The sequence below is a fragment of the Phyllobates terribilis genome, unplaced genomic scaffold (genome assembly GCF_046119375.1).
Source record: "Phyllobates terribilis strain yellow unplaced genomic scaffold, ASM4611937v1 Scaffold_10__3_contigs__length_209671492, whole genome shotgun sequence".
In the NCBI taxonomy this organism is placed as follows: domain Eukaryota; kingdom Metazoa; phylum Chordata; class Amphibia; order Anura; family Dendrobatidae; genus Phyllobates; species Phyllobates terribilis.
The window spans coordinates 106,578,541-106,600,272 of NW_027362770.1; the positions used below are offsets into that span (position 1 = coordinate 106,578,541).

The 21,732-nt window shown below is 39.3% G+C and overlaps 1 protein-coding gene across 32 annotated transcripts in view; it reads left to right on the forward strand.

Annotated features, from left to right (window-relative positions):
- LOC141164440 (protocadherin gamma-C5-like) overlaps positions 1-21,732 on the forward strand; it is a 533,108-nt gene that overhangs the window by 331,722 nt on the left and 179,654 nt on the right. For 2 of the 32 annotated variants that reach the window (XM_073649685.1, XM_073649702.1), the window contains exon 1: positions 15,954-18,547. The exons of 27 other annotated variants lie outside the window; for them this stretch is intronic. In XM_073649685.1, coding sequence (XP_073505786.1) covers positions 16,106-18,547 — 2,442 coding nt within the window. In that variant the 5' untranslated portion in view covers positions 15,954-16,105. Of the gene's footprint in view, positions 1-2,111; positions 4,569-10,050; positions 12,670-15,953; positions 18,548-21,732 lie in introns of those variants that run through there. 3 more of the 32 variants (XM_073649705.1, XM_073649701.1, XM_073649677.1) reach the window with 3 other exon arrangements.

The following is a 21,732-nucleotide window of genomic DNA, read 5'->3' on the forward strand; positions in this document are numbered from 1 at the left end:
CCTCCTCACACTTTCCCCCTCTGCATATTGTTCCATATACTGTGCCCTGACATTTTCCATCCACAGTGTCCCACCACTTTTCCCTCTCTCTATTTTGTCCCCCATACTGCTCAGCTTCAATTATGTCCCCAGTTTTCATACCCCATGTATACTGTCTCACACACAATTCTTTTGTCACAATTCCACCACTCATGGTGTCCTATAGACGCTGTGAATGACAGCTCTGCCGCCCTATGGGATCGACGGCTTGCTGAGCTGTCAAAATTGTGAGTGACAGCTCTACTTCCCAATCTTAAGCAGAGGTGTGAGCATTGTGAATGACAGATCAGCTGTTCTATCTGTCTGGGTCTGTGGAATCTCCTCCAGGTATCATCCATTCTGGGTGATTACAAGGTTAGTTAACACTCTGACAATTGTCAGACCATTGCCAATTGTACCTTTTCTCAAGTGGTGTGTGAGTGTTTGCTCTGTGCTCTGAGTAGTATTTTGATCTCCGTTGCCACCTTAGATTTACTTTTGACCAATCGTTTGTCTTGCCCCTTTGTCTTGATCCACTACCTTCCTGATACTCTGACCTAGGATTGCTACCTGACTATGTTTTTTTCTCCCTTTGTCTATTCCGAGGCCTCTTGGTACAGACCCTGGACCTCTTGACTATCCTGCCTCACGGTAAATCTATGAGTAGTGACTAGCATCACATTGAGTAGTGACTGGCGTCACATCCTTCATACTGTGTCCATATTATCCACCCAAAGTCTTTTGGTGTCTAGTCTTTGTACTGTGTCCTTTCCTCACACTCCTCCTCACCCTCTGCATACTGTCCCATCCATAACCTTAAAGACAGACCCAAGAACAACTGAATGAAAGCTGGAATATTACTTGGTCCCTGAACCGGCAGTCAGTTTAACAACCAGCCCTGAGCCAGCTATCAATTTGACAACCAGCTCTGAGCCGGCTATCAGTTTTACAACCGGCTCGGAGAGCAACTAAATTCCACTATAGGGGGGGGCAACAAAATGGTGCCGCCTAGGAGAAACCTCAGGCCACCAGATCTATTGTCAAAGGTGTAACTAAAATATTGTAAAACTAAAGAAAGGAAACTTTGAAAAATATCCTGCTAGAATTTATTTTCAATGTTTTTCTCCAACTTTGCTTTTGGGATGTTCTTTTTTTTGTATGACATGATAAAGTCTACAGAAGTCTGTGCAAAGAGAGAAGACATTACATACTGCATTCCATAGAATTCTATGGAGAGTGGAGTCATGGAGGGGGGAAGCTGGATATAAACAGAGACAGAATGATACAGGGAAGGGGATGCAGCTTCTGATGCATTTTGAACATCGCATCTATGATACATTTGCAGCTACACTGCTCAGTAGTAAAGTATATTGACCTCCATTTTGTTTGAGAGTGAGGGGCGCAGGATCTCCTTTTTTCCAATATGTGTGAAATTAGCAAGACACATTAGGAAATCTGACAGGAATTTATAAAATTGTACACATAATTTCTGTATTGTATTATTCATTATAAATGTAAAGCAGATATTTTTTACTAAAATAAACATACCAAGATGCTCTTGAATCCAATAATGACAATATCCTATAATAGATAAATAATTGATGGATATTCTATCTATCTAGCTATCTATCTATATATTTTCATAAAATTCTTTTATCATTTATAAAATGTTGATAAAAAATACATATAATTGTATTAGTAATTTATGTTTAGATTTATGCATTACAATTAATTTGTAGTATAACTTAAAATTGCAAGAATCCAAATGCTATACTGCAAAAAAAAATATTTTTTTTTCTGTCCTGTTTATTTGCTGTATTTCTAATCATTGACCACTAGAGGGTAGACTTGTCATCCAGTATAGTCCTTAGTCTATAGCAGAGAATGTGCTCATGTCAGCCCTACGCTCTCCTCCCCCTGGCTCAGTGATTCACCCTCCCACCGTATCTCACACAAAGAAAAGCTGCAGCTCTGATGAGTGCCGTGTGGATCTGTATTTTCTTCAGATTATCTATTTGGGGATATGGATAGATAAATTCATGACCCTCATGCAGCTTGGATTACACAGGATCTACATGACATCAAATATCGAGACAATCACATAAGATATGGACATCAGAGGCTTTTGTCAGTGCTGGAAATGGCAAGTAGTCTGCTCCTTTCTCCTTTGTAGCTGGGGCTGGGTCTCTGGGCAGCTTCGTTATTCTATTGTTGAGGAGTCTGAGCCGGGGACATTGGTAGGAAATGTAGCTCAGGATCTGGGGATAAAACGTGCAGAGATCTCTCAGCGCAGGATACATCTGAGATCTGAGAAATACCAAAGACATTTCAGTGTAAATCAGGCAAATGGAGGGCTGGTTGTGAAGGACAGGATTGATAGGGAGAGCCTGTGTGGATCTAGTCCCAGCTGTTTACTGCAGATAGAGGTTGTGGCTGAGGATCCTGTGGAGCTTTTTACTCTAGAAATAGAGATTCTGGATATTAATGATAATTCTCCCACATTCTCATCTAATGATCGCATTATTCAAATCACTGAATTACTAGCAAGTCCTGGTGCTCAATTTGCCTTAGACATTGCTAAGGATTTAGATGCCGGTGTTAATGGCATCAGTCAGTATACACTGAATACAAATCCTTATTTCTCATTGTCTGTGAAGAATCGTAAGGATGGAACGCTCATCCCTCAGCTGATACTAGAAAAGGTTTTAGATAGAGAAGAAAAGCAAGAACATAACCTTATTCTCACAGCTATTGATGGAGGAGAACCGGCCAGATCAGGGACCTGCAGAATAACAATCGTTGTATTAGATATTAATGATAATCCTCCAGTCTTTAATCAGTCGGTTTATAAAATCAGCATTAGGGAAAATCTCCCTCTAAATACTGTTATATTAACATTAAATGCGACAGATCAGGATGACGGAGCAAATGGTGAAATACAGTTTTCCTTTGATGGTCATACATCTAAATCTGCAAGAGAAATATTTTCTTTAAATGAGCAAAATGGGGAGATTTATATTAATGGACATGTGGATTTTGAAGAACAAAGCTTCTATGAATTATATGTTAAGGCCACAGACAAAGGATTTCAAAATTTACAGGGTAATTGTATGGTTCGAGTGGAAATAAAAGATGTAAATGACAATCAGCCAGAAATTACATTTATCTCAGTGGCTACTGATATTCCAGAAAATGCTCCTTCTGGTGATATTGTGGGATTTATTAATGTGAAAGACAAAGACTCTGGGAAAAATGGAGAAATAAGATTAGACTTATCACCAAATGTGCCTTTTAAAATTAAATATCTTAAAAATCGTTATGCATTGGTCACAGATGGGAATCTGGATAGAAATGTAACCCCCCAATACACCAAAGAGCTGACAGCCTCTGATTTAGGGTCTCCTCCTCTATACAGTAAAACAAGCGTCACCCTTGGGGTGTCAGATATTAATGATAATGCTCCAGTGTTCACACAGTCTACTTATAATGCTTTCATTAAGGAGAACAGTGACCCCGGGACTCTTCTATGTACAGTATCTGCTACTGACCTAGATGAGGGGGTTAATTCTGATCTGGTTTACTCCATAGTTGAGAGTCAGATTGACGGCTCCTCTGTCTCCTCCTTTGTGTACATTCATTCCAATGATGGGAATTTATATGCTCAGCGATCCTTTGACTATGAGCAGATCCAGGTTTTACAAATCACCATAAAAGTAGAAGACTCAGGAACTCCACAGTTATCTTCCACTGTCCCCGTCTTTATCTTCATTCTGGATACAAATGACAATCCCCCCTCTTTGCTGTATCCAGAGCACTCTGAGGACCTCATTGTCCAAGAGAGGATTCCCAAGTCTACAAGTGCTGGATATCTGGTGACTAAACTGTCTGCAGTGGATCTGGACTCTGGTCACAATGCCTGGTTGGTGTTTACTCTCATTGACCCCATCAATTATTCATTCTTTCAAGTGTCTAAACTTACAGGAGAGGTGAGAACTGTAAGAGGATTACAGGAGACCGAGAACATGGAGCAACAACTTGTCATTTCTATCAGTGATCAGGGGATTCCTCCATTATCCACCACAGTGACTGTACTTGTCAGTATAGCGGATGAGGTTATAGTGGAAAGACCGAAATCTGGAGACTTCCTGACCAATTCCAAACCTCCATCAGATATGACTCTGTATCTAATCATCTCCCTGGTGGCCATTAGCTTAGTGTCACTTGTCACCTTCATGATATTATTGGTGAAATGTCTGAGGCAGGACAGTTATGATTATAGCAGTAGTTGCTGTTTTCTTGGTGGATCCCAATCCAAATCTTACACAGATCAGTATCAGCCGGCTCTGTACCTGAACACAGACGGGACCTTAAAATACATGGAGGTCAGGATGGTTCCTCCGGGATCCCAGGGGCAGAGTTACCAAACCAATTTACCCCCAGCCCTGGAGCAACAAGATTTCAGTATTGCGCAGCCTTTAAATTATCCTCAATTAAAGGATATATATCAAGAAGCCTCATCTGAGGGGAATTCATTAAATGATCCAAATAATGTAAGTCTAAATTTTATTATTGAATTACATAATAACTAATTGCTATGTTAAACCTGAAATAGAATGGAGATAATAATATTAATAACCATTGTAGTATAATTTTTAAGATATCTATGCTAATTGTCAACTTTTTTTTGCTACAGAATGACAGCCTTTCTTGCTGTTAATCTGTTGTAGCTGAAAATATTTTTACATTTGTTTTCTTTAATTTTAAAGTATTTTGTTTGTATCATTAGATATTTAAAGGGAACCTGTCACCTGATTCATGCTGTCCAAACCATTTTCATTATGAATCAAAGCCTGGAGGCTCGATTGTAGCCAGGTGTAAATTTTCACTGAAATAGTCCAGTGTTTCTCAGTTAAATATACCTTTAAAATCTGTCCAGCTTTTCTCACACCACATTAGGTGATTGACAAGTTTCTCACTATTGTAGAGACTTTTCAATCCCCTGAAGTAGTACTAAAGTAAGCTGTCCACGACCAGGGGCAGGATTAGTTTTGTTTCGTAGGTTATCGTCCCTGACCGGATCTTTAAAATATATTTTCTCTGAAACATTCATACATTTCAGAAAAAAAAATTGCCTGGCTGCAATTATGCAGCTAGGATCTGAATACGCAAAATGCCTCTTCATAGAGGAAGAGAACTTGAACTCTAGTACCACCTATTGGAAGTAGCAATCCTAAAGGTTAATATCGACTCGTTACTGAGTCTTGCCATTTGACTTAGGATAAAAGCCAAATTGTAGTCTCAATGTGCAGACAAGTGTTTCGGGGTGTTACCACTCCTAAGTGCAAAGCATGAGATTTGATTTGGTTCTATGAGAGGCATTTTTCTGGGGTCCAAGGGGCATTGTCTCTCCTTGTGGAGAGTGACATGCCAGACATACAGTGGGGAAAATAAGTATTTCATACACTGCCAATTTTGCAAGTTTTCCCACCTACAAAGAATGAGAAGTCTGTAATTTTTATCGTAGGTACACTTCAACTGTTAGAGACAGAATCATAAAAAAAACAGAAAATCACATTGTCTGATTTTTACATAAATAATTTGCATTTTATTGCATGAAATAAGTGTTTGATACAATAGAAGAACAGAACTTAATATTTGGTACAGAAACCTTTGTTTGCAATTACAGAGGTCAGACGTTTCCTGTAGTTCTTGACAAGTTTCACACACTGCAGCAGGGATTTTGTCCCACTCTTCTTTATAGATCTTCTCCAGATCTTTCAGTTTTTGGGACTCTCACTGGGCAACATTTAGTTTCAGCTCCCTTCAAAGATTCTCTATTGGGTTCAGGTCTGGACACTGGCTAGGGCACTCCATGACCTTGAAATTATTTTTACGGAGCCACTCCTTAGTTGCCCTGGCTGTGTGTTTCGGGTCATTGTCATGCTGGAAGTTCCAGCCACGACCCATTTTCAATGTTCTTACTGAGGAAAGGAGGTTATTGGCCAAAATCTCTGGATACATGACTTCCCTTCAATACGGTGCAGGCATCCTGTCCCCTTTGCATAAAATCAATCATAACATATGATGTTTTACTCACCATGCTTCACATTTTGGGAGGGTGTTCTTGTGATTGTAATCATCATTCTTCTTCCTCCAAACGCGGCAAGTGGAGTTGATACCAAAAAGTTCTATTTTGGCCTCATCTAACCACATGACCTTCTCCCATGCCTCCTCTGGATCATCAAGATGGTCATGGGCAAACTTCAAATGGGCCTGCACATATGCTGATGTGAGCAGGGGGATCTTGCGTGTTCTGCAGGATTTTAATCCATGACGGCGTAGTGTGTTACTAATGGTAATGTTTGAGACTGTAGTCCCAGCTCTCTTCAGGTCATTGACCAGGTCCTCCAGTGCAGTTCTGGGCTAATTCATGACCTTTCTTAGAATCATCCTTACCCGACGAGGCGAGATCTTGTATGAAGCCCCAGACAAAGAAAGATTGACAGTCATCTTGTGTTTCTTCCATTTTCTACTAATTGTGCCAACAGTTGTTGTCTTCTCACCAAGCTGCTTGCCTATTGTCTTGTAGCCAATCCCAGCCTTTGTGCAGATCTACAGTTTTGTTCCTGGTGTCCTTAGACAGCTCTTTGGTCTTGGCCATGGTGGAGAGGTTGGGGTCTGATTGCTTGAATATGTGGACAGGTGTCTTCTATACAGGCAATGAGTGCAGTGTAGGAGGGCTCCTTAAAGAAAAAAAAAACAGGTCTATGTGAGCCAGAATTCTTGCTGGTTGGTAGGGGATCAAATACTTATTTCGTGCAAGAAAATTCAATATAAGGCTATGTGCCCACGATGCAGAAATGCTCAGGATGTTTTCCTGAGCGTTTCTGCATCTCCCTGGCAGAAAAAAACGCATGCGGATTGTACATGCGGATTGTACATGCGTTTTCCTGACAGGGACATGCGGAAGTGAAGCATTCCTCACTTGCATTTCCGCATGCGGGTTGACAAGCGCTTTCCAAGCGATTTTAGCATCACTTGGAAAGTGCTTGTCAACTTGGTCACACTATATAAATCCATGCAACCGGCATGAATTTATATAGTGTGACCGTAAAAGAATGGTAAAAAATAAATATATACTTACCCTCTGATGGTCCCCGGTGTCTTGCTTCCCTCCGTTCTCACTTGCCGGCAGCAGTACACTGAAGGACCTGCCGACGTCAGCGTTGCGTGACCCGTCACATGACTATGACGTCAGCGCAGGTCTTTCAGTCCATCGCTAGTTGCCGGCATGAAAGGATGAGTGCAGCGGGGGCCGCCAGAAGGTAAGTATAATCTTTATTTTTTATTTTATTCTTTTTTTCACAGTTTCTATGGTACCTGGGTCCCGAGGAGAGTCTCCTCTCCTCTAGACCTGTATACCATCCGCACATTGGAACGTGTGGATTGCGCATCTACATATACAGTGATGCATAATCCATGCGGTCCAATGCAAGTCAATGGCGGCAAAAACGCAGCGCTTCCGCAAAATAATTGGTAGTGCTGCGTTTTTTTCCGCAATGATAATCCACAGCGGAAATTTCAGCAGCATGTGCACAGCACATGCGGATTATCATTGGGGAACATGGCTGGCCTTCTACCATGCGTTTTTTAAGCGTTTATGCAGCATTTTTGCCGCTGCGGAAATGCTTAAAAAATGCATCGTGGGCACACAGCCTACTTATGTAAAAATCATACAATGTGATTTTCTGTTTTTTATTTTTAAATTCTGACTTTCACAATTGAAGTGTAGCTACGATAAAAATTATATACCTCTCCATTTCTAGTAGATGGGAGAACCTGCAAAATCAGCAGTGTATCAAATACTTATTTTCCCCACTGTACAATTGTAAAGAGACTTATAGGTCATGCAATGCTCCTCTGGGAAATTCATGTTGCCCCTGGTTTGGGCAGCATGAGTCAACTGACAGGTTCCCGTCAAATAAATTAAGATACCATTATTAATATTGTTTTTTACATATCTAATTGGTGAATCATTGAGCTATAGGGATAAAATATAATTATTTTTATGGCAGTGGTGGTCTAGTCATAAAAAGTGGTTCATGAACTGAATATATTTACTCTATTTTACTTTTATATTTACTTGATACCAGGAATCAGGGCCGATCCAGTATATTAGAAATATGTACCATATATGATCATTAATGTAATATTATTGTTGTACATTCTTGCCTAACTATGAGAATTAGACCAAAAATGAGACTTTCAAATTCTTGCCATAAATGCTCTGCCAATCTGTCAGCAAACTGCCTGTCACGTACATAGTGTGGCACATTTATCAATTATGCCTTAGACTAAAAATGTTTACTTTCTCCCTTCGGAGTTCGGCTTCAGGAATAGAAAAATTTGTGGTGACTGAACAAACCCCTTAACATTTATTATTCTTCAATGGTGAAAAATAGAAAGATTTCAAAAGACTGGACAAAGGAAAAGCTTACTTTTGGTTTAAGTTTTTGCATTTTTAAGATTTTTGCTTTAATTTATAAGTCTTTGCCCACTGGTTAAACTCATCTACTATATAATCGGCTTATCTCGTCTGTCTGTCCGTCCAGGAAATCCCGCGTCGCTGATTGGTCCGGCCACGGCCAATCATCGACACGGGATTTTAGAACAAGTCGGGAGATAGCAGGGCTGACTCCGCCAATGTGGTCATGTGACTCACCAACTGCCCATGACGTGCTGAACATGTTTTGTCAGTCACAGTGTGATGTACTTCTGTCACGTTTAATGAATACGTTCTGTCAGTCACAGTGCGACGTACTTCTGTCACGTTTCATTCACCGTGGTACGCGGAACAGGAGACCCCTGGCTTCAGCCGCAAATAGTCGTGATGTAAGCGGAAGCAAGATCCGGCTGCAGGCGGGAGAATTACGTGCTGGCTGTGCGTCGTTAGCAATGTTGTCACAAGCAGGATTGACAACATGACGTAATTACAAAATTCATTAGGGGCCCCGGGGGATACATTGGGGGGTTAATTTAAAGTAGTGCACAACCCATTTAAACACTGCTTCGCTGATTAGTCGCGCCCGGTCGGCCGCATACATATTCTAGAATCGGGCCACCATCTAGTGTTTTTCATATACTGGGATAGCTTTGAAGCATATTGGTTTAATCTGATTATAAACGTTATACTGTATATGGGAATATAGGGAAACTAATCACGTGTAATGAAGTGTATATCAGGAGGGTAATAAAGTGACTTCAAGTAGCAGTCGCTCATTTCTATAGTTCTACCCTATTATTTTATTAGTCAAGATGACTTATATTCAATTCATGTGCCTACAATTTACTAGACATTATAATCATGTGATGTAGATAAAGCTAGCAGGGATATAAAAAGTCACCATAAGACCCCAAATGTCGGAATGGGACCCTGCTTTACTTGGATATAACAAGCATATAATTAGTTTAGTCTTGACCATATACATCTTCATTTCTTGGTCTCTTAAAGATCTATGTGATTTTTCCCATTATTTACATTATCTCTTGATCTATCACGCAATGCTTGACATATACTGAATATTTGTTATATATTTATTCTACATACTACAGTTTAGTATTCAAAGTTCAAATGTTAGTATTCTGTAGAATACTGTTTTAATAAAACTAATGTACATTTATAATACATTAGGTAAAGACATAGCAAAGATGTCCTAAGAATATAACTACGAAAGACTGCTATTTGAGTTTGATAATTCACAGTTTACTCCATAATTATTGACTTACATTAAATATGATTTAAATCTTATTAAGTACAGCTCTGGAACAATTACATAAAGTTCAACTATATAGTGGAAATTTCCAGTGTTTTCCATTGTTTCTAGAATTTTTCTCTCCTTCAGCTTTTTATCTGTATTTAACACTAACGACCACTAGAGGGTAGACTTGTCATCCAGTAGATTCCTTAGTCTATAGCAGAGAATGTGCTCATGTCAGCCCTGCGCTCTCCTCCCCCTGGCTCAGTGATTCACCCTCCCACCGTCTCTCACACAAAGAAGAGCTGCACCTCTGATGAGAGCCGTGTGGATCTGTGTTTTCTTCAGATGGATTATCTTTTAGGGAATATGGACAGATAAACTCATGATCCTCATGCAGCTTGGATTACACAGGATCTACATGACATCAAATATCAAGACAATCACATAAGATATGGACATCAGAGGCTTTTGTCTGTGCTGGAAATGGCAAGTAGTCTGCTCCTTTCTCCTTTGTAGCTGGGGCTGGGTCTCTGGGCAGCTTCGTTATTCTATTGTTGAGGAGTCTGAGCCGGGGACATTGGTAGGAAATGTAGCTCAGGATCTGGGGATAAAACGTGCAGAGATCTCTCAGCGCAGGATACATCTGAGATCTGAGAAACACCAAAGATATTTCAGTGTAAATCAGGCAAATGGAGGGCTGGTTGTGAAGGACAGGATTGATAGGGAGAGCCTGTGTGGATCTAGTCCCAGCTGTTTACTGCAGATAGAGGTTGTGGCTGAGGATCCTGTGGAGCTTTTTACTCTAGAAATAGAGATTCTGGATATTAATGATAATTCTCCCACATTCTCATCTAAAGATCGTATTGTAAAGATTACAGAAGTGTTCACAATTCCTGGTGCTCGGTTTCCATTATTGATTGCAGAGGATTTAGATGTCGGTGTGAATGGTGTCAGTCAGTATACACTGAATACAAATCCTTATTTCTCATTGTCTGTGAAGAGTCGTAAGGATGGAACGCTCATCCCTCAGCTGATACTAGAAAAGGTTTTAGATAGAGAAGAAAAACAAGAACATAACCTGATTCTCACAGCTATTGATGGAGGAGAACCGGCCAGATCAGGGACCTGCAGAATAACAATCGTTGTATTAGATGTTAATGATAATCCTCCAGTCTTCAATCAGTCGGTTTATAAAATCAGCATTAGGGAAAATCTACCACTGAAAAATGTGATATTAACACTAAATGCGACAGATCAGGATGACGGAGCAAATGGTGAAATACAGTTTTCCTTCGATGATCACACATCTAAATCTGCAAAAAGATTATTTGCGTTAAATGACAAAACTGGAGAGATTCATATTAATGGGCATGTGGATTTTGAAGTGGTGAATTTTTATGAATTGTCTATTAAGGCAGAAGACAAAGGCATTCCCATTTTAGAGGGAAACTGCATAGTTCAAGTAGAAGTGGAAGATGTTAATGATAATCCCCCAGAAATTACATTTTCCACTGTGACTAATGATATTCCAGAAAATGCTCCAATAGGATCAGTTGTAGGATTCATTAATGTAAAAGATGAGGATTCTGGAAAGAATGGAGAAATAAAAATTAATGTATCACCAAATGTGCCTTTTAAAATCAGATCTAATCAAAATCGCTATTCTTTGGTTGTAGATGGGAATCTGGATAGAGAGGAAACCCCCCAATACACCATAGAGCTGACAGCCTCTGATTTAGGGTCTCCTCCTCTATACAGTAAAATAAGCATCACCCTCGGGGTGTCAGATATTAATGATAATGCTCCAGTGTTCACACAGTCTACTTATAATGCTTTCATTAAGGAGAACAGTGACCCCGGGAATCTTCTATGTACAGTATCTGCTACTGACCTAGATGACGGGGTTAATTCTGATGTGGTTTACTCCATAGTGGAGAGTCAGATTGACGGCTCCTCTGTCTCCTCCTTTGTGTACATTCATTCTAATGATGGGAATATATATGCTCAGCGATCCTTTGACTATGAGCAGATTCAGGTTTTACAAATCACCATAAACGTAGAGGACTCAGGATCTCCACAGTTATCTTCCACTGTCCCCGTCTTCATCTTCATTCTGGATACAAATGACAATCCCCCCTCTCTGCTGTATCCAAAGCACTCTGAGGACCTCATTGTTCAAGAGAGGATTCCCAAGTCTACAAGTGCTGGATATCTGGTGACTAAACTGTCTGCAGTGGATCTGGACTCTGGTCACAATGCCTGGCTGGTGTTTACTCTCATTGACCCCATCAATTACTCATTCTTTCAAGTGTCTAAGCTCACAGGAGAGGTGAGAACTGTAAGAGAATTACAGGAGACCGAGAACATGGAGCAACAACTTGTCATTTCTATCAGTGATCAGGGGACTCCTCCATTATCCACCACAGTGACTGTACTTGTCAGTATAGCGGATGAGGTTATAGTGGAAAGACCGAAATCTGGAGACTTCCTGACCAATTCCAAACCCCCATCAGATATGACTCTGTATCTAATCATCTCCCTAGTGGCCATCAGCTTAGTGTCACTTGTCACTTTCATGATATTATTGGTGAAATGTCTGAGGAAGGACAGTTATGATTACAGCAGTAGTTGCTGTATTCTTGGTGGATCCCAATCCAAATCCTACACAGATCAGTATCAGCCGGCTCTGTACCTGAACACAGACGGGACCTTAAAATACATGGAGGTCAGGATGGTTCCCCCAGGATCCCAGGTGCAGAGTTACCAAAATAATTTACCCCCAGTCATGGATCAACAAGACTTCAGTATTGTGCAGCCTCTAAATTATCCTCAATTAAAGGATATATATCAAGAAGCCTCACCTGAGGGGAATTCATCGAATGTTGCAAACATTGTAAGTCTAAAACTTTTATTATAATATCATATTTTCCTATTATTGATAACAATATTCTTACATAGGCATGATAAATAAGCCAACAAATTTACAGGGATTCAGGTACTTTTAAAGTGCTTGCAATAATTACTTTGAAATTTGTTACTAGATTGCATATATTAGATACATAGTAAGGCAGATTTGTCAAAATTGTTAAAAGAAAAAGTTTTAGGTGTATAATAACCAATCACAATGTAGATTTAATTTTACCAGAGCTGCTTAAAATAATGAATTGTCCTCTATAGTTGGTTGATAAGGGCAACAAAGTCAAATTTTCTCTTTTACCAGTTTTGATATATGAGGCCCATAGGGCCCGATTTATGAAAGCTTTTCTGCTAGAATCGTGGCTTTAAAAACTTTAAAAAGTCGCACAATTTTTTTGCAATGCAAGTTCGAGCAAAACATGTGTGACTTTTGGCGTTTTCATGCTGTTTTTAGCCAGCTCCAACAGAGTACGCATAGCTGGGGTGGGAGGAGGGGCCATGGCCTAGCGGGGAGGTGACAGAGCATGGCGAACCCCGCTCGTCATATTCATGATGAGCTGCAGCCATCGCTACTCTACTCTACTCTACTGTGGTGAGGTGCACTCAGAGGCACACACCACTTTGCACCGTGACTTTTTTTATTAAGAGGTGTGCACCTCTTAATAAATAAGGAGCCTCACACTCCACCCTGCCCCCTCATCAAGACCAGAACTGAGACATTGGTGACCTATCATTGGGATAGGTCATCAGTATCAGATTAGTGGGGTCCATCACCCTACACCCCCATCGATAAACTGTTACTGGTGCCACAAATAGCCAAATAACTCATCTCAGGCGACTGTGTAGTGGTTGATCTTTAAGTGATCTTTCTTGAGAACAATAAAATTACATCTTATGCTTAGTTAATTAATCCAGGGATTTAATCTGACTGCCAGATTGGTGTCGGGAAGTGAATTTTTCCTCAATGATGTAAATTGGCCTATACCGCATGTTTTTTTATTGCCTTCCCCTGGATCAACGCTGCGGAATAGCTGCAGTGCACAAGAAATAGGCTGAACTGGATGGACGCTTGTCTTTTTTCAGCCTTATAAACTATGTAACTATGTAACTATGTAAGTGAATCGAAGCTGAGCTACAGTAGTTGAAAACAACTTCTACCGCACTGTATGGAGATGTAGAGTTTTGGCTCCAGAGACTGTGTACTTCCAATAGTCACGACACAGCTCTTCTGAGGGGGTGCCAGTTGTTATACTGCTCTTATGTTGAGGACCTATCCTCTTCCTGGACATCATCGTTATTTCTTAGTCTATTAGGATAAAATAGCCAATTTTTTTTTAAATGGATTATTGAATTTATAGATGTACAAGACTTTGTACTGAAATACACCATGGTTAACTTGGATAACTTCTTATCTTGTACTTGACGCATAAGACTTTGCCTACATTTGAGATAGGACTCTCAGTAATAACATGTTAAGCCACTTTATGTTCTAAGATCTATAGGGACTATCATCAATTGTCACTGAATATAGTAGCTTGAGACATCTTCTCAGTCATTGTCCAGCTGCTGTTTTCATTTTCCAGCAGAACCTGATATTTCTTTCCTGAGCAAAGGTAACAAGTGTCTCCTACATGTCAATATAGGTTATTTATGAAGTAAACTAAGTAATAATCGTATATTATTTCACAAGGAAAGTAACATAAATGGTATAATCTCCTTGTATCATAAGATGAGTAGCATAAATTTGCTATTTGGATATATAATAATTATTACTCAAAAATGGTAAAAACATGGAATGGTCTCTAGATCTTAGACATATGAGGTTACAGAAAAGGCTTATTATGCTATTTATGTTTTTCAATTTCAAGATTTTTCATTGTATTATGAGCTTTTACCCTTTTTTATAACTTATTTGTTTCATACACTGAGATACATTTAAAGTATTCCTGATTAATCTGATTGCAAACTATATGTATGGAAATATAAGATGACTAATGGAGGGAACATAATGTGGATGATAAATTGACCACAAACAACAATCGTGTTCTTCAATAGTTCTACTCTATTATTTTTAAGATGACTTCCTGTATATGTAAGGTTTCCTTTGGCCAAGTGCAGATTGGAAACCCTACATTCTAGTGATAAATGTGATGTGGTGACTATTACGACGCTCACACTATCTATTCTGCTTTCTTGGGGCCACCAGTGACGTGGTAAGGTTGACTGGCAAGGAAGTAGGCGAGACCATCAAAGTTCACAACTGAAGTCTTTTACTGAGGTGGTTGAATTTTAAAAGACATAACTGGTAACAGGTATCAGGCTTGATGGTTCTCATAGATGACATTGACAAGGATTTCTCGTAGAAAGTTACACGTGGCAGCATTTTACATGACTTCTTCAATACAATATCACAATGATACAGATCCATCACACCTGAATCCTTCTTCAGCTATCTTTATAGATTCTCCTGTTAGGCAAGAATTCACATATTCTCTCTAAATCTTCCACAATAGGCTGACACCTTGCAGTCCACCACTGCTCAGGACGACATGGTCCAACCTAAAGTAATATCAGGACTACCAGTAACTCTGTTCCACTGTTGTTCATACTATATTAACGTTTGGGACTTTTCTCAGTGTCCCACCAAGCTGTACTTCTAGGATCATTGCTTCTGCCACTTAACCAATGACTTGTTCTCCATGTGCACATAAAAAGTGTATTTTAGTCTCTACCATACGCACCTTTGCCTTTTCTTGTTCTTTCAAAGTTCTGAATAATTGTCTCACTATTCTCACTGTGACTTGACCTTTCATGCGGTGGTACTCAATTGTCTGTACTTGTATAAATATTGTATATAATGGGTTTTATTTCTCAGTGTTTAAATATCAGTATCTAACAGAATAATATACTGTACTCAAAAACTATCAGTATATTTATAATACATTATGTAAAGACAGTGGTAGCTGTAAATATATTGGATGTTTCATTACAAAATTGATGTGCTTTCATAATGTCAGATTTTCTGATTTACGCCAGAATGAGTACAGTTCTGTCATTTAAGACCAGGATAGAATATTCCAGTGTTTCTAATTCTTTCTCTGTCCTGCTTATTTGCTGTATTTCTATCCATTGACCACTAGAGGGTAGACTTGTCATCCAGTAGATTCCTTAGTCTATAGCAGAGAATGTGCTCATGTCAGCCCTGCGCTCTCCTCCCCCTGGCTCAGTGATTCACCCTCCCACCGTCTCTCACACAAAGAAGAGCTGCAGCTCTGATGAGAGCCGTGTGGATCTGTATTTTCTTCAGATGGATTATCTTTTTGGGAATATGGATAGATAAATTCATGATCCCCATGCAGCTTGGATTACACAGGATCTACATGACATCAAATATCAAGACAATCACATAAGATATGGTCATCAGAGGCTTTTGTCAGTGCTGGAAATGGCAAGTAGTCTGCTCCTTTCTCCTTTGTAGCTGGGGCTGGGTCTCTGGGCAGCTTCGTTATTCTATTGTTGAGGAGTCTGAGCCGGGGACATTGATAGGAAATGTAGCTCAGGATCTGGGGATAAAACGTGCAGAGATCTCTCAGCGCAGGATACATCTGAGATCTGAGAAATACCAAAGATATTTCAGTGTAAATCAGGCAAATGGAGGGCTGGTTGTGAAGGACAGGATTGATAGGGAGAGCCTGTGTGGATCTAGTCCCAGCTGTTTACTGCAGATAGAGGTTGTGGCTGAGAATCCTGTGGAGCTTTTTACTCTAGAAATAGAGATTCTGGATATTAATGATAATTCTCCCACATTCTCATCTAATGATCGCATTATTAAGGTCACTGAATTACTAGCAAGTCCTGGTGCTCGGTTTGCATTAGAGATTGCAGAGGATTTAGATGCCAGTGTGAATGGTGTCAGTCAGTATACACTGAATACAAATCCTTATTTCTCATTGTCTGTGAAGACTCATAAAGATGGAACGCTCATCCCTCAGCTGATACTAGAAAAGGTTTTAGATAGAGAAGAAAAACAAGAACATAACCTGATTCTCACAGCTATTGATGGAGGAGAACCGGCCAGATCAGGGACCTGCAGAATAACAATCGCTGTATTAGATATTAATGATAATCCTCCAGTCTTCAATCAGTCGGTTTATAAAATCAGCATTAGGGAAAATCTACCACTGAAAACTGTGATATTAACATTAAATGCGACAGATCAGGATGACGGAGCAAATGGTGAAATTCAGTTTTCCTTTGATGATCATACATTCAAATCTGCAAAAAGATTATTTGCTTTAAATGACAAAACTGGAGAGATTCATATTAATGGGCATGTGGATTTTGAAGAGGTGAATTTTTATGAATTGTCTATTAAGGCAGAAGACAAAGGTATTCCCATTTTAGAGGGAAACTGCATAGTTCATGTGGAAGTGGAAGATGTTAATGATAATCCCCCAGAAATTACATTTTCCATTGTGACTAATGATATTCCAGAAAATGCTCCTATAGGATCAGTTGTAGGATTTATTAATGTAAAAGATGAGGATTCTGGAAAGAATGGAGAAATAAAACTGAGCTTATCACCAAATGTGCCTTTGAAAATCAGGTCTAATCAGAATCGTTATGCATTGGTCACAGATGGGAATCTGGATAGAGAGGAAACCCCCCAATACACCATAGAGCTGACAGCCTCTGATTTAGGGTCTCCTCCTCTATACAGTAAAACAAGAGTCACCCTCGGGGTGTCAGATATTAATGATAATGCTCCAGTATTCACACAGTCTACGTATAATGCTTTCATTAAGGAGAACAGTGACCCTGGGACTCTTCTATGTACAGTATCTGCTACTGACCTAGATGAGGGGATTAATTCTGATCTGGTTTACTCCATAGTTGAGAGTCAGATTGACGGTTCCTCTGTCTCCTCCTTTGTGTACATTCATTCTAATGATGGGAATATATATGCTCAGCGATCCTTTGACTATGAGCAGATCCAGGTTTTACAAATCACCATAAAGGTAGAAGACTCAGGATCTCCACAGTTATCTTCCACTGTCCCCGTCTTTATCTTCATTCTGGATACAAATGATAATCCCCCCTCTCTGCTGTATCCAGAGCACTCTGAGGACCTCATTGTCCAAGAGAGGATCCCCAAGTCTATAAGTGCTGGATATCTGGTGACAAAACTGTCCGCAGTGGATCTGGACTCTGGTCACAATGCCTGGTTGGTGTTTACTCTCATTGACCCCATTACTTATTCCTTATTTCAAGTGTCTAAACTCACAGGAGAGGTGAGAACTGTAAGAGGATTACAGGAGACCGAGAACATGGAGCAACAACTTGTCATTTCTATCAGTGATCAGGGGACTCCTCCATTATCCACCACAGTGACTGTACTTGTCAGTATAGCGGATGAGGTTATAGTGGAAAGACCGAAATCTGGAGACTTCCTGACCAATTCCAAACCCCCATCAGATATGACTCTGTATCTAATCGTCTCCCTAGTGGCCATCAGCTTAGTGTCACTTGTCACCTTCATGATATTATTGGTGAAATGTCTGAGGAAGGACAGTTATGATTACAGCAGTAGTTGCTGTATTCTTGGTGGATCCCAATCCAAATCCTACACAGATCAGTATCAGCCGGCTCTGTACCTGAACACAGACGGGACCTTAAAATACATGGAGGTCAGGATGGTTCCCCCAGGATCCCAGGGGCAGAGCTACCAAACTAATTTCCCCCCAGCCCTGGAGCAACAAGATTTCAGTATTGTGCAGCCTCTAAATTATCCTCAATTAAAGGATATATATCAAGAAGTATCATCTGAGAGGAATTCATTAAATGATGCAAATATTGTAAGTCTAAAACGTTTTATTATAAAATCATGTTTCCTATTATTGATAACAAACCTGAAATAGAAGTGAATATTTAGAAAATCTATAATATATATTCTTCATGCTTATTACTGTATATTAATTTTAGATGCAGTGTTATTCATGTAATCAAACTGTAAACCTCTAACAAGAGATGTTTTGCTCTTGACCTGTTGTAGTTAAGCCAGATAATATTTTTTATATTATTTTGATGTGTTTTGCATGGATCATCGATAAATAAATATGTTATATTATCAATATAGTCTTTTAAATATTAGGCCAATAATTGAGATTGAAGGATTCAGTTTCATTTATTATATGGCAGTAATTGTCTGTTTAAAAAAATGGTTTACAGACGGAATCTATTTACCTTATTTAAATTTCATTATCTTTATTTCAACTTGATACCAAGAACCAGCACATTTCCAGTGTGTTATAAATGTGTATAATATATCTTCCCTATTGTAATATTATTACAGTATATTCTTACATAGGCATGATAAGTTAGCCAGCAAATTTACAGGGATTCAGGTTCTTTTAAAGTGCTTGCAATAATTACTTAGAAATTTGTTACCAGATTGCATATATTTTAAATATAGTAAGTCAGATTTGTCAAAATCACAATGCACATTTAATTTTACCAGAGCTGTTAAAAATAATGAAAGCTCCTCTATAGTTGGTTGATAAGGGCAACAAAGTCAAATTTTCTCTTTTGCCAGTTTTGATATATGAGGCCCACAGAGCCCGATTTATGAAAGCTTTTCTGCTAGAATCGTGGCTTAAAAAACTTTGAAAAGTCGCACAATTTTAGCGCAATGCAAGTTCGAGCAAAACATGTGTGACTTGCCGTTTTCATGCTGTTTTTAGCCAGCTCCAACAGAGTAGGCATAGTTGGGGTGGGAGGAGGGGCCATGGCCTAGCGAGGAGTTGACAGAGCATGGCGAACCCCGCTCGTCATATTCATGATGAGCTGCGGCCATCGCTACTCTACTCTACTCTACTGTGGTGAGGTGCACTCGGAGGCACACACCACTTTGCACCGTGCCTTGTTTATTAAAAGGTGTGCATCTCTTAATAAATAAGGAGCCTCACACTTCACTCTGCCCCCTCATCAAAACCAGAACTGAGACATTAATGACCTATCATTTGGATAGGTCGTCAGTATCAGAGTAGTGGGATCCATCACCCTACACCCCCAGAGATAAACTGATATTTGGTGCCACAGACAGCCAAATAACTCATCTCAGGCGGCTGTGTAGTAGTTGATCTTGAAGTAAATCGAAGCTGAGCTACAGTAGTTGAGAACTACTTCTACCCCACTGCATGGAGATGTACAGTTTTGGCTCCATAGACTGTGTACTTCCAATAAGCACGACACAGCTCTTCTAAGGGGGTGCCAGTTGTTATCCACCTCTGTTCTTATGTTGAGGACCTATCCTCTTCCCAGACATCCCCATTATTTCTTAGTCTATTAGGATAAAATAGACAATTTTCTTGAAATGGACCATTGAATTTATAGATGTACAAGACTTTGTACTGAAATACACCATGGTTAACTTGGATAACTCTTTATCTTGTACTTGACGCATAAGACTTTGCCTACATTTGAGATAGGACTCTCAGTAATGATATGTTAAGCCACTCTATGTTCTAAGATCTATAGGGACTATGATCAATTGTCACTGAATATAGTAGCTTAAGACATCTTCTCAGTGATTGTCCAGCTGCTGTTTTCATTTTCCAGCAGAACCTGATATTTCTTTCCTGAGCAAAGGGAACAAGTGTCTCCTACATGTCAATATAGGTTATTTATGAAGTAAACCAAATAATTATCTTTTATTATTTCACAAGGAAGTACCATGAATGGTATAATCTCCTTGTATCATAAGATGAGTAGCATAAATTTGTTATTTGTACACATAACAATTTATTACTCAAAAATGGTAAAAACATGGAATGGTCTCTAGAGCTTAGACATATTAAGATACAGGAAAGCATTAATATGCTATTTATGTTTTTCAATTTCAAGATTTTTCATTGTATTATGAGCTTTTACCCTTTTTTTTAACTTATTTGTTTCATACACTGAGATACATTTAAAGTATTCCTGATTAATCTGATTGCAAACTATATATATGGAAGAATAATATGACTAATGGAGGGAACATAATGTGGATGATAAACTGACCACAAACAACAATCGTGTTCTTCTATAGTTCTACGCTATTATTTTTAAGATGACTTCCTGTATATGTAAGGTTTCCTTTGGCCAAGTGTAGATTGGACACTCTAAATACCAGGGATAAATGTGATGTGGTGACTATTACGACCCTCACACTATCTGCACTGCTTTCTTGGAGGCCACTGGCAGTGGCCAGTGATGTGATGAGGATGACTGGCAAGGAAGTAGGCGAGACCATCAAAGTTCACAACTGAAGTCTTTTACTGAGGTGGTTGTATTTTAAAAGACATAACTGGTAACAGGTATCAGGCTTGATGGTTCTCATAGATGACATTGACAAGGATTTCTCGTAGAAGGTTACACGTGGCAGCATTTTACATGACTTCTTCAATACAATTTCACAATGATACAGATCCATCACACCTGAATCCTTCTTCAGCTATCTTTATAGATTCTCCTGTTAGGCAAGAATTCGCATATTCTCTCTAAATCTTCCACAATAGGCTGACACCTTGCAGTCCACCACTGCTCAGGGCGACATGGTCCAACATAAAGTAATATCAGGACTACCAGTAACTCTGTTCCACTGTTGTTCATACTATATTCCCACTAGGGACTTTCCTCAGCTTCCCACCAAGCTGTACTTCTAGGATCATTGCTTCTGCTACTCAACCAAGTCCTTGTTCTCCATGTGCGCATAAAAGGTGTATTTGTAATTTAGTCTCTACCATACGCACCTTTGCCTTTTCTTGTTCTTTTAAAGTTCTGAATAATTGTCTCACTATTCTCACTGTGACTTGACCTTTCATGCGGTGGTACTCAATAGTCTGTACCTGTATAAATATTGTATATAATGGGTTTTATTTCTCAGTGCTTAAATATCAGTATCTTACAGAATAATATACTGTACTCAAAAACTATCAGTATATTTATAATACATTATGTAAAGACAGTGGTAGTTGTAAATATATTGGTTCTTTAATTA